This window comes from Mus caroli, chromosome 11 (genome assembly GCF_900094665.2).
Source record: "Mus caroli chromosome 11, CAROLI_EIJ_v1.1, whole genome shotgun sequence".
Classification (NCBI taxonomy): domain Eukaryota; kingdom Metazoa; phylum Chordata; class Mammalia; order Rodentia; family Muridae; genus Mus; species Mus caroli.
Genome location: NC_034580.1, coordinates 62,295,452 through 62,308,646, shown reverse-complemented (window position 1 = coordinate 62,308,646; position 13,195 = coordinate 62,295,452). Strand labels below are relative to the sequence as shown.

General features: G+C 46.7%; 1 protein-coding gene across 5 annotated transcripts in view; it reads right to left on the bottom strand.

Annotated features, from left to right (window-relative positions):
• Nucleotides 1-13,195, bottom strand: part of Gas7 (growth arrest specific 7) — a 232,847-nt gene that overhangs the window by 101,530 nt on the left and 118,122 nt on the right. The window contains exon 1 of one of the 5 annotated variants that reach the window (XM_021177613.2): nt 1,138-1,306. The exons of the other annotated variants lie outside the window; for them this stretch is intronic. Within the exon in view, the coding sequence (XP_021033272.1) occupies nt 1,138-1,140 (3 nt within the window). The 5' untranslated portion in view covers nt 1,141-1,306. Of the gene's footprint in view, nt 1-1,137; nt 1,307-13,195 lie in introns of those variants that run through there. 5 annotated transcript variants of the gene reach the window in all.

The window sequence follows — 13,195 nt, the reverse complement described above, 5'->3', positions numbered from 1 at the left end:
TCTTGAACATCCCTCACTTGGTTATAACATGATGGTCTAGCCTGTGGTCCTTCCAGCAGTAACTCTCCAAGGGTGGTCCTCTGAACCAGCATCACTCGTGTCCTTTGGGAGATAACTAAAAATGTAGTCCCAGCACTACATCTGTGGGTCTAAGTCCCCCTGGACCATTCAGACACCTGCTTATTATTACAAAACTTCCTTATACATATTCTTGGGAGGTCAAGGGTCCCAGTTAGAGGATACTCTTGGGTAGCAAGCATTATTGTCTTCTCCTGGTCCCAGTTCAAGCTTCTGGGAAGGAATGTTCAAATCAGAGGTGCTTCGTGCCTAGCAAGGTGGAGGAAGATTCCATGAAGGATCTGAGTAGCCTTGCCATGTGAACTGGACCTCACAGACACAGAGAGCCTCAGCAGTGGGAAGGGGGATGTCATACAAAGCCTAGGCTAAAGGGCAGATCATAGGAAAGGCAACCATCCAGGCTCAGAGGTCAGCAAAACAAGGTTTTCTATCCTCAATATCTCAGAAAAGCTTCCACTGACAAACTGAGAGGAGGCATATGCCAATCTGGAAACCGAGTTAGATGTCACTGGTGCCTAACTACCATCTGGGGAGCTGAGACACCCAAAGGCTCCCTTTACCTTCCCCTAATGCAGAGATTCACGGTTCTTCCCTAGATCTTGCACCTCAGAACTTTCCCGGTAAATCTGGGGCATGGGGGGGATGCCAGATGGGCAGGAAGAAACCATGCTTTATATTTAGAAAAATATAATATATATAGAAAAAGAATGGTAGAAAGGCATAAATAAATCCACATCGGCTCTCTTCTCCATCACATGCCTTTAACTACCTGTCTCAGGTGAGCCTTCCCTCTCCAAATACTCCTCTCCCATCTTTCCACACAACTCCTTACCCCCACCCCACCCCCACCCATCATTTACCCTCTGCCCATACCTCTTCTTTCTGCTCTTGTCTTGGGCACATATGCCCTCTTGGCACAGGGTCCACAGAGCTTCCAGACTCAGCAAGTCCTACCCAATCTCACAGGGTCTTCAGAATCTCCTCTCTGCACTATGAAAGGCGTTTTCACAACAGACAGAGAGGGTAGGTCAAGCATACTTCTGCAGGAGTGGTTCTTACCATGAGTGCGCAGCTGGTCCTGAAGGGCAGTTGCTATGGAAGAGATGCCAGGGCTGGTCTGAAGCCCCAGGCTCAGGACTGGGCTCGGGGCAACTTGTTCTGCATGGCACCTTCTGGGGAAAGTGTGGCTGAAGCAAGCAGCTGCCCCGGGGCCAGTACGCTGAGCACCCTGGGGGATGTTCCTGTGGCTTTTCTCATCACTGACATCTCTGTTCTTTCACAAAGAACCCACTACATTGCACAGTTCCTCCCAAATCTGCTCCCGTGCCTGTTGGGAAATCAACAGCCCATGCAGGCCTTTCCAGATACAATTTCTAGAGGACTTCCCCTCCCACCCCCTTTCTCAGTCTAAAAAAAATTGGCTGAGGTCAGAGCATACAATGGCCAAGCCTGTGTCGCTGACCAGATGACTCTCACCCCAAGGCCTATGAACAAGGGCACCTTTGTCTACTGCATTTTAGACAGGACTCCCTGGGCCTGCCTTATCCCTGCTGGGAGAAGTTTCAGCCAACTTCTTCCCAAACCTAAGTCAGGGCTCTGGCTTGGGCCTGGCTCCAGCTGTGTGAATCCAAGGTCTGATAAAAAGCCAGTATGAAAAGAGTGGAGAATTTCCAGAAAGAACGATTGTGTGAAACTAATCTCTGGCCTTGGCTTTCAGTCTATGCTCACTATCTATCACCGAAGGCTGTAAGTGAAGACAGGGCTGGACCCAAGAGCCATGCTGTATCGACTACCAGTTGTATAGGTTAGGTAGGGGCCTGGATCCCCAGTGAATCTGATGTCCTGTTTAAAAGCTTTCTGGAAGCTGGGGAGTCAGTTCTGTGGAGAGAATGCTTGTTGAGCTAGCATGAGAACCTAAATTCAGATCCCCAGAACACAAGAAAACCAGATACCCACAGTAGAATATGTCCATAACCACAGAGGTTTTAGGCAAGACAGAAGATAGGCAGGAAATCTGGAAGCTCCTGGAAGCTCGTGGGCCAGGTAGCCTGAGGTGTGGAAGGACAAACAAGAGATAACATCTCAAAGGAGGTGAAAGGCAAAGATTCACAGCTGAGATAGGCATGCCATAAAACACAGATGGCTGTGTTCACACATGCACACACACACACATATGTGCACATACACATATATACACATACAGATGTACACACAGATAGACAAATAAATAAACAGAGGCCTTCTGGATCCATTAAAGTTTTAGCACTCAGATTGTATATTTCTGTTTACTTTCTGTTACAAACTCCAGGATTTTAGCAACTGATTGCATTTTTGTGTGTGTGCTAGAACTTGAACTCAGGGCTTTCTGTATGCTAGATGAGCATTCTACCAAGAGGCTGCAGTCCCTGACTGGTTCTTTATATAGGATTATGTAAATCAGGTTACCACCCAGCAGAGTCAGACCAGGGTCTCAGTGGTGCTGCTGTTACACTGCTCTGAGATTTCAGGCAAGGCAGGCAGGCTTCAGGTTCTTCCCAGATGTTAAGTAGAGACACTTGAGTATCTTTCTAAATGGTTGCAGGGATGTGAAGGGGAAATAAAACAGCACTTGGTGCAGTGAGGACGCTGCGCGCACACAGTAAGAGCTGCTGCCATGTTTTTATTCTCACAGTGGCTCAAAGTGTGGGAGACAGGCAGCTGTCCCCGAGCACAAGACAAAGTCTACATTTGATAACGAAAAGCAAATAATCAGCACAGGTCATCCTTCCAAAGTTATAACATGGCCTGTAAGGAGACAAAAAGATGTTCAACATCATGGAAATATTAGGGAAATGCAAACCAAAACTACAGGGAGTTATCACCTGCATCACTTGGGATTGACTTCTGGATACACACCCCAAAGAGTTGAAAGCAAAGTTTTGAAGAGATATTTATACATTCTTATTCGTGACAAAAATAGTCCAAGTGTCCCTTGATGGATAAATGTATAAACAACAACAAAATGTTGTTTAGGGCTTGGGGAGATGGTTCAGTGGTCAATGTACCTGTTGTGCAATCACGAGGACCTGAGTTTGGGTTCCCAGCACTCACACGAAAAGCCAGGCATGGTCAAGTATGTCTGTAACCTTAGTACTAGGGGGATGGGGGGCATGAGGCAGAGGCAGGCAGAACCCCAAAGCCTGCTGGTTAGCCAGTCTAGCCAATCAGCTCTAGGTATAAGAGACCATATCTCAAAAAAGTAAGGAAGGAAAACAATTGAAGTAGACACTTAACATTGACCTCTGGCCTATACACATGCACACACGCACCCCCACAAACACACAAACACACACACACACACTTGAACACACACACTTGAACACACACATACACAAGTTATGTAAGAATAATAAATACAATGGAGTATTATTCTGTCTTTAACAAGGAAGGCACATTCTGCCATATGCTACAACATTATGTTTATTTTACACTATGCTAATTGAATTAAACTCATCAAGATGGATACATTCTATGTGAGTCTACTTAGATGATGTTCTTAGGTCAGCCAAACTTGGTGACAAAAAGGAGAATAGTGGCTTCCAGAGACTGAAGAATGGAAAGCTACCTGGTGGTACAGTTTTAATTCTGTAAGATGAAAAGATTTGGCAGATGGATGGTGATGGTGACTGCATACAACATAAATGCCTTTAATGTCACTAAACTCTACTCTTAAGCATGGTAACAGTGGGAGATTTTATGCTACCTATATCTGCCAACAATTTTTTAAAAAGGGGTTTGTGATGGGGACAAGTGGTTGGACTTAAGGTACCATGGGTCACTATTTCAGAAGATACACAGGTATAGCATCTCCAGCAAAGAAGTTATGCACATAGGAAAGCCAACCCCAGTCCCTTGGTGAGGGGAACTAGGAAGCCCAACTAGAAAAAAAAAAGCTGAGTGCATGGCTTATCTACAGCAGGGCTCACTCCAGCCTGCCCTCTGTGCAATCTGGAGAAACTGGAACACCACAGTCAATACCCAGTCAATGACTGGCTTTCCTATGAAGGTCTGTAGCACAGACAAGAATGGCTGGCAATGGCCTCTGGTTTAAGCACGACAGCTCTTAGCTTTCCATGTTGATGTGTCTCCATTCTCATCTCTCCTTCTCACCTACTGGTAGGGCTTACCCTTCTCTTCTCAAACCTGTGGCTGTGAGCAGCCTTGGCTGCTTGGTAAACTCTCGTTCCTCAGTAATGCTGGGGCTGCCATCAGCTGTAGTCATGGCCACTGATCTTTAACTCAGCACTCAGTCTGAGTAAGGTACCCTTGAAGTGAGCATATATATCATGTGATTGACTATCTTAATAAATCAAAGGGAATTTTATCGCAATCTCTGACTAGAGGAAAAAACACCAGTTCTTAAGATGGAGTGAGAAGCAAGAGTGGGAAGAAGATAACTGTGCACAGCTGTACACCTTGTGGGCAGTAGGAGCAAGGGCCAATGAAATAGGGAGGAGGGACTAAGAGCAGTGGTTCAGTTCCTAATGATAAAGAGGCAAGAAGGAGTGGGGAGCATAGATGAGGATGCAGAGAGGCCACAGGAGATGTGAGATCATCAGAGCTAGAAAACACAGACCCGAGCACAGTGATACACTACTGTAATCCCAACACTTGGAGGCTAAGGCAGGAGGATTGTTTCCAGGCCAGCCTGATCTATATAACAAACATTGTCTTGATGATGATGATGATGATAGCCCCACCCTGAGGATCCGAGTTCAGTCTCTGAGACAATCTCAAGCAGAAAGAGACACAGGCTCCAAGGGTTATCTGTTGACTTCCTATGCCTTTATCAAAAAAAAAAACATAAAAAAAAAAAAAAAACCCAATAAATGTAATTTTAAAAACTGAACAAACTGAGGGACAAACAAGAAAAACACCCGTGTCTGTCAAGTGGTTGAAACTGGCCACTAAGATGAGAGCTCTGTCTGGAAGTAGGGCCCCCATTGGCAGCAGTCCATCATGTCACCTCTGGGAAGTATAGGAGAGAGGGTTGGCTGGGAACTCAAGCCCTTAGCTTTGTGGCACAAATGCATATAAAGGATCATGATGATTCCCTGCTCTTGTAAGTAGGCCCCACCCTGTGCTGCTAAAGCAAAACTGCCTTTGGACCTGTATGGAAACACCTTTTCCAGTTCTTCAAGTATTGTGGAATCGCAATAACCCCAGAAGCTTCCGATGTAACAGCTTGGCTCTGTGTTACACTAAGAAGCAGAAACATTCCCAAGCAACAGCCCATCAGTGACCGTACAGAGTTATGACTGCCACTGCAAATCCAATATGGCCACCAGCTCATGGACAGATACCTTTCTGGGCCTCTGTAAGGCAGGACACATGCTCTGACCTGGGCTAAGCAGAACATATTAGTTCTGAAGACTTTATCTTTCAGGGTTCTCCTCAGCTAATCTCTCAGGGTCTGACAGACTCTGCTGTGATGTGGTTATCTGTAACAGGGTAATGGAGTCTGTGTTTTATCTGGGAAGTTGCTCGTGTTTTACTAATGGTCCTCTTCTCTTAAAGGTCGGTGGTGAGAAATAAACTAATGAGCTCTTTCCATTTGGCGTCTGCAACCATGGAGATGTCTACATTCAGGGCCACAGGTATAGAGGAGAGACAGCAGGCAACTCATGATTCAAAAGCAAAGGACTGGTGATCATTTCCATAGAGGCTGAGAGTTGAAAATTATCAACTGAAGTAGGCCACTCAGCTCCCATCCTCTGCAGGATGAATCGTGTTGTGTTATAATGATAATTAATAAGAGGGAACATCTGGCCATGGGTGAGTCACTTTTCATAAATGCTTCATAGTCATGAGGGGAGAAATTACTCACCCCCGTACAGTTTACAGGGTATAGGGTCATAGGCACTCCTTCCCCCACATGTGGCCCCTGGGTCACATGATCAATCATATATAATAGCTGCTGATTATCCTTCCCTGCTGCCACAGAACATCCAGGCACTGTTACAGTAGTGCCTGATTCTTAAAATTTGGAAGATAAAGATAAGTCACAAAGAGGGGTGGGGAGTGGGGAGGGAAACAGCTTTCAAGACAGACCGTAGCCATTGCCAAAAGGCTAAGTCTGGAGACAATAAGAGCTTTCAGAATCCAGGGAGGGCGGGATCATTGTGGGCTGGGAGAAAGAAGGGAGGCTTCTGAGAAGATAAAGAATTTGCCCTACAGTGGGGATGAAAAGGAAGAGCTTAAGTGCCAGGTCTGTGATGCAAGAAGCAAGAGTAGCTGGACAGCCAATGAGAGGAGGGCAGTGGGGAGGAGGGGGGGAGTGAAGCTGATTCTAAAGAGAACTGGGAAAAGCCATCACCACGAACCTAGGGATCCAAGCAATGGTGGGAACCAATTTAGGGGTGAGGCATGGAGTTTGTTGGCACTAGATCTAAGTTCAAAGTGTGTTAACATAAATTGAAGGCAGTCCACTGGCAATGTTCCGTGTGGGCACTGGAGGTCAGTCTGGCCTTTGATACATACAGCTGGTGGCAAGTGGAAAGAGTAGCCATATCCTATAGGTGGATTTGGGATCCATAAGATAAGATTGGGGGAGCTGAACTTGAGACCCATGCTCTTTGAATCTTCCTTCCTGCCCCTTCTATAAGTGTGCACTGTCCTCTATCCCTTCTCCAAGAGGCAAGAACCAGGTTTCTATCCCAACTTCCTCCCTCTGCATGCAGGCTCAACATTCAGACAGTCTCTGAAATCAACAAGGAAGGGATTCCAGCAAGTCATAATTTATCTTTTTTGTCTAAGTAAACACTCCCTGATACCCAGGGGGCGTGGCCTCTGCTTATTTTGGAAAGAGGACGATGGACGAGAAACTGATGGGAGGCCCAGGAGGGGCTTGGTTAGTCCTGAGCTCAAAGAGGGGATACCAAGATGAGCTGCCATTAAACAGAAAACAAAACAATACAAGACAAAACAAACAACAAAAAATGACCCTAGGGAGTAGCAGGCTCTAGGCCTACTGGTGTGAGTGCAGAGCAGAGATCGAGGGACAGGAAACCAAGTTCCCGTGTGCAGCAAGTAAAAGGTTCTAGGCATCACGTCACAAAAGATTCCCAGTACTGAATGAATGGGTCAGAAATGGTGTTCAGCTCTAAAAGCCCTGATAACTGGAGCGATGGTTCAGTGGCTAAAGGAGACTGCTACCAAGTCCAACTACCTGAATTAGGTCCCACTTCCCAACAGTTAGATTCTGAAATGTTTCCCTGTTCAGTGACTTCCAGCTTCAGTCATGCTTAGCCTGCTGTTACATCTTGTCACACCCCTGTGCCACCGCAACACTGTGATTTATTAAAACAGCAGTAGCAGCAGCAGCAGCAGCAGCAACAGCAGCAGCAACAACAGTGCTGGGCATGGAATTTCAGGTCATGAATTCATTAAGCAAGTCCTCTATCACTGAGCCACACCATCAGCCTACTCAACATTTTTTTTTAAACTAACTTATAGCCAATTTAAATTTAGCCTTGGTCTAAGTAATAACATCTAAGAAATCACGGGTATAACTTGTGATTTTATATTTTCCAATTATACATAAAAATAACTACAACTTAAAAGCCGTCATGGCTATGTGATCTAAAATTACCCTGCAGATCCTTTGCTGGAAACTCAGTACGTGTTAGGAAACACTCAGGTTGCCCCGAAAGCAGCTCGGCGCATCTAGAAAACGGTCGGTCTCAGGTTGTTTTTGTAATCTCAGAAAGCCAAACCTGAATTCCCTGCAGACACAGAGGTCTGAAACACTATGGGGAAGTAAAGAGGCAAGGATAAAAATGCAAGTGGGGCCCGCGGTGAAGGTGCTGAAGCTGTTCTGGGACTGCCTGTCAACTTAACGGGCTCACTCTTACGTCAGCAAAAAGAAGAAAAGGAAAAGGAAACATGTACTCAGTCTTGGAAGAAACAAAAACAGTCAGAGAACCCATTCCAGAACCACTAGGTCAGCAGAGGGGCAGAGAAAGATGTCTTCCTGAACAGGGATGGGCCATAGAAGGGAAGCTGCATTTGCAACTTCACCAGCCGTCCCCTGATCCCCTGAGTGCAGATGTGTGTTCCGCCTTCACCAGTCCCGGTTTCTAACCCAAGGGACAGGGTTTGCAGATATCTGATCCCCAAGTTTTCAGTTCCCTGGGCACACAGGAAGCAGGGACCTATCCTTCTGCTATTGGTAAATCATTGAAGTCTAGAAGTTCCCAGGAAACCCAGGGATAGCGAGCACAGTGTGATTTGAGGGGCTTGGGCAGGCTGCTCGCCTGTTCTGAAAGCCAAGGTGACACTGGGAACTGGACAGAGGGGCGTGTGTGTTATAGAAACTGTGGGTCATCCATAAGAAAGAGACCTTTAGGAATGGGAAAACGGTGCAGCGGTCAATAGGAGTCCACTTGTTCTGTACAAAGGCACATGCCACCTGACATGTCCAAGAATGAGAAGAAAGGAGGCTGGGATGGTGGGAGAGGCAACTCCAAATGAGGAAATGCCAAGGTGAAAGCTTAACGGAAGAGCACATCTCAGAAAATAGTTCAGAAGCAACTCGGACACTGTCAGAAGTCACGGCCTCTGAAAGGGGAACAGAAAGTGTGGAAAAACACAGCTGAGATCAAAGAGGTGGCCTAAAGATGGAAATGGATGAGTTGGGACCTCACAACCGGAACCTGCTCACTCAAATCCACTTCTGTGGAGTGCTGGAGAAGTGCCAATATCAGACTATAACTCTTGGAACTAGGCCGATACTTGGGATCTCGGGAGGTAGAGGCAGGGGGATTAGAAATCCAGAGTAATCTTCAGCTACACTGTAAGTTCAGAAGCCCTGTTGTCTCCAAAAAAGACAAAGAACAAGCAAAAGAATTAGCAGGATGGTGACCATTGCTCAGTTGGTAGAGCTCCTGCCTAGCAGGCACTGTCCTGAGCTTGTACCACAGCACATTTAAGCAGGAAATGGTGGCACACACCTATAATCCCAGCACTCAGCCAATAATCCCAGCACTCAGGAGATAGACACATACAAATAAAAAAATCCAAGGTCATCTTTAAGTATATTGAAAGTTAAATGATGTTTTTTTTTTCAATCTGCAAATGGGAGCCTCTTTCCCAAAATTTTGCAATCACAGACATACCCAGTGAGCTGTGCTAACACCTCATGCATGACAGAAACAGGAAGGCTTGTTTTAGGCACGCAAGGGAAGACACTACCCATTTAACCTCCAGGCACTGAGAGATAAATCTACCTCAGGAAGGTGATAATGATGAAGTCTCAACTCAAGTGTGAGTCACTTCTAGTTCTCTGTAGAGAGTGAGCTGTGCTGTGTGGCAGATTTTCCACCTCAGGGATAACTCCCATGCCTTGACTCTTTACAGCCTCCCTTAACTGATCCGTCTCAGATCACAGCCATGGGAGGCCATACTTTAATGATCTCTTGATTCCATCTTGCCGTTTTTACAGATGAGAAAATTGAGGACCAGAGACTAGGAATGGACACCATGCCTGCTCGGTCTCAGGAGAGAGCAACCTCTGGCTGCCCTGAACTTTGATGTGAATGTTCCAATCTCATGAGGCTACAGAATGAGCTTGAGGTCAGCAAAGGCAGCCAAAACCCCATTAGGACCTTAGCACTCCTCAGGGAAAGGTGACACTGACAGCCACTTCCCATTTGTTTGTGGTCAAAGAGCCCTGTGGAGGAAGAGGCCCAGGGAGGAAACATCTGTGAACACAGAGTGAAGTCATGAGCTCACTTGATTTTCCTTTTCGAGAATCCTCTTCAGTCTATTTTCCCTATCCTTAAAATACAAAGCTCTAGCCAAACAAGAGGGCCTGGAAGATTCCAGGGGTTTCTGAAAAGAACAACCTACGAAGAATTCCAACATAAGGTGTTCATGACTGCATTGGGCTTGGGGCAGGAGTACAAACCAAGAAGTCCCACAAAACACTCACCAGCCCTCAGATATTTACCTGTCCCAAACCCAGCTCCTGCTCTCCAGCAAATCACAGACAAAACAAACACTAGAGTTCCAATCACATTCTACTAGTAGCATAAGCTTAGAAAAACCCCATGTGAAACTGTCTTTTTCTCCCCAGCACATAATAATGAGAAAACAAGCCAGCATAGTGGCACAGGGTAGACCCAGCACTCAGAAGGCTGAGACCCTAAGGTCATGAATCTGAGGCCATCCTGGACTATGTACAGTAAATCTCTCTGTCCTCGAGAAGTTTCCGATTCAGTCAGAGGGCAGAAACTCTGACAGAAAAGGATTTGCTTTGCAATGCTTCCCACCACCTGTTAGGTCTCTGGATGACCCCATGCGAGCGTCCATCAGATGAGGGAACTGAGGCTCGATTCATGGTGCTATCCAGACCAACCCAACAGGCTATGTGGAATGCCCCAGAGCAATACTGCCCAACCTTCCTGACACTGAGTAGTCTGACAGAAGGAGCAGGAGGAAAGACACAGAAATGACAAGACTGGAATTCAGCGGCACATCAGCATCTGACTCGTGGGTACAGGGACATCCCAAACAGCTGTGGGCTGAGCCCTCTTGATTTTTTCCTGTTGCAAATCCCTCATCCAACTATTTTTCAGCACCAAGACTCAAAGCTCTAGCCAGACAAGACAGCCGGAAGACAGAGATTTCCAGCACAAGGTCTGCACAGACCATTCCAGGACCTACAGACTATTATGCTAGGCCCTACCACCCTTCCTGAAATGACCCATGCAGGCATTTTTCTCCAAGGAGACAGAATGAATAAAGGGATGCAGGGATCAAAGTTCCCCATCTCCCATTCCCCACCCTTGGATATCTTCAATCAGTTCTACCACCTGTACTTTGCCATGAGATCCTATGTTTGTTGCTGCTAGCTGCTGCACTGTTAGAGGCCAGGAAACTTGACATATACTAGCTTATTTGACTCCTATAGAAACCTTAGGGGAATTGCTTCTTATTTTCATTTCACAGAGTGCTTTCAACATGGTGTTCTGTCTCCTGACCTAGTGCTGATTCCTCCTCACTCAAGGCTGCCTCTGAGTCTATGTATTGAACCTCTGCTACCTCCCAAGGTAAACATCCTAGTTTGAAGAGGAAGCCAGGCAGCCAGCTCCCTCATTATCCACTTGACCCAGGGAAGGCAATGGTGACTGCTAGTAGGAGGCTTGTTAACTGGGGAGAGGGGAAGCAGCAGGGGGAAGTGGATTGTTAAGCGGGTAAGTAAGAAAATCACAGCATATACATTCCCACCACAAAGAACTCTTACCAGCATCCAGGGGTGAATACCCGGACTCCCAGAAGGCCACTGAGTGCTAAATGGCTGCAAGCAGTTTTGCTTGGGGCCTGACAACTAGGAGCTCTAACCGGCAGTTTCTACTCATTGACCAAAGCAAGAGGCAGAGGCAGAGGCAGCTAGAGACTAGGCTCCCACACTAACTCTCTAATCAGGGGAGCCTCCTCCCCTCTGCACTGAATTCTGGAAGCCTAGAAGGGGACTGTCTCCTGGGAGGTGTGCTCCACCCTGCTTAACTTCTCCAGCCATTGTTCCTCTGGTTTGAGTGACCTGGGATGAGCACTTGTCTGCCACTTCCTGGCACAAAAAGTGTTCTATTCAAATTGGTCTCCAGACACAGATGTGCACGAGAAATGCATGAGCCTGAGATGGAGCTCGGCTGAAGGAATGCCTGCGTAGCATACATGAAGACTTAGGTTTAATTCTCAGAGGTCATAAACTGGGCATGGTGAAGCATAGTGATATACATGTAGTCCCAGCACTCAGGAGGTAGGGACAGACAGAACAAGAAGTTCAAGTTGATCCCTAGTTCACAGGCCAGGATGGACTACATGAAGCCCCATGTGTATGGGGGGAAGCGGAGTAGGAGGCAGGGGACAGCAGGCAAGATAGGCTTCTTCTTCCAGACTGAGCAACACTTGTCAACGTATCTGGCATGTAGACCTCATTTTTTCCTGGAATGGCCTGTGTACCAAAAACAAGGGTAGACGAAAAAGAAAAATTCTAATAGTCTAGAAGGAGGAGACTGCAGTGCCCATGTGACAGTCTGTTTACAACGGGAGGGGTTTTAGATACTTAATCCCCACCCCAGTTCTCCAAAGCACACAGAAAAGAAATGGGCGGGGGAGACAAGGCCATTGGTGTCTGGGAGGCAAACTTCTCAAGAGCCTTGGGTACACCATTGGGAAAGGCTCACATAGACTGTCTACTGAAGCAATCAAAGCCCTTAGCCAGAGAGATGGCTGGTGATTGTGAAATCTTATCTGATTTTCCAGTATGAGACTTAAAATCAACCTATGGCTGACTCTTGCCTAGATGTTATAAAGAGCTGACAGCGTACGAGGCAGAGGTGGTGCTCACCTTTCGTCCCAGCACTTGGGAAGGAAGAGGCACGCAGATCTCTATAAGTTTGAGGCCAGCCTGGTCTACAGAGATAAGTCCAGAACGGCCAGGGCTATACAAGGAAATCCTGTCTTGCAACTCCCCAACTTTACAAAAAATACTATCATATTTTCATCTAAAGACCTTCTAGCTCCTCTCAGTGCTTGGCTATCCTTGATCAGCCTGATCATCCCACCTGGTCCTTCAGAATGAGACATCGTTCTCTGGCTGTGTTACTAGGGCTACACACTCCTGGGCCTATGGGAAGGGACCCAAGGAACTGTCTTTAAGGTAAGCTGGAGATGCCAATTGTGTTTGGGTTTTTGTTGTTGTTGTTGTTTATTTGTTTTTTTTAAGTTGGAATATACTCCTAAGAGTTTTCATATTAGAGACTTAATACCCAACACAAGAATGCTGAGAGTTGGGACCTTGAAGTGCTAATTAGGCTGTGAGGGCCCAGCCTTCAGGAATAGATTAATGTTGCTATCAGGAGTGGGCTAGTTACCGCTTGTTAACAAAACAGGGCTGGGACACTCGCCAGCTACCCACAACACCCGCCACAGGATCTTAAGACTTCTGGTGAGTGGAGCACAGCTTCTGCTCCAATCCAAGTGCTCGGGACCTGAGACTGCATTAGTTAGGGAAGCAGAAACCGGCCTGAGTAGGGCCACAGGCCTCATCCGGCCGGATAAGCGCCGGGGTAGC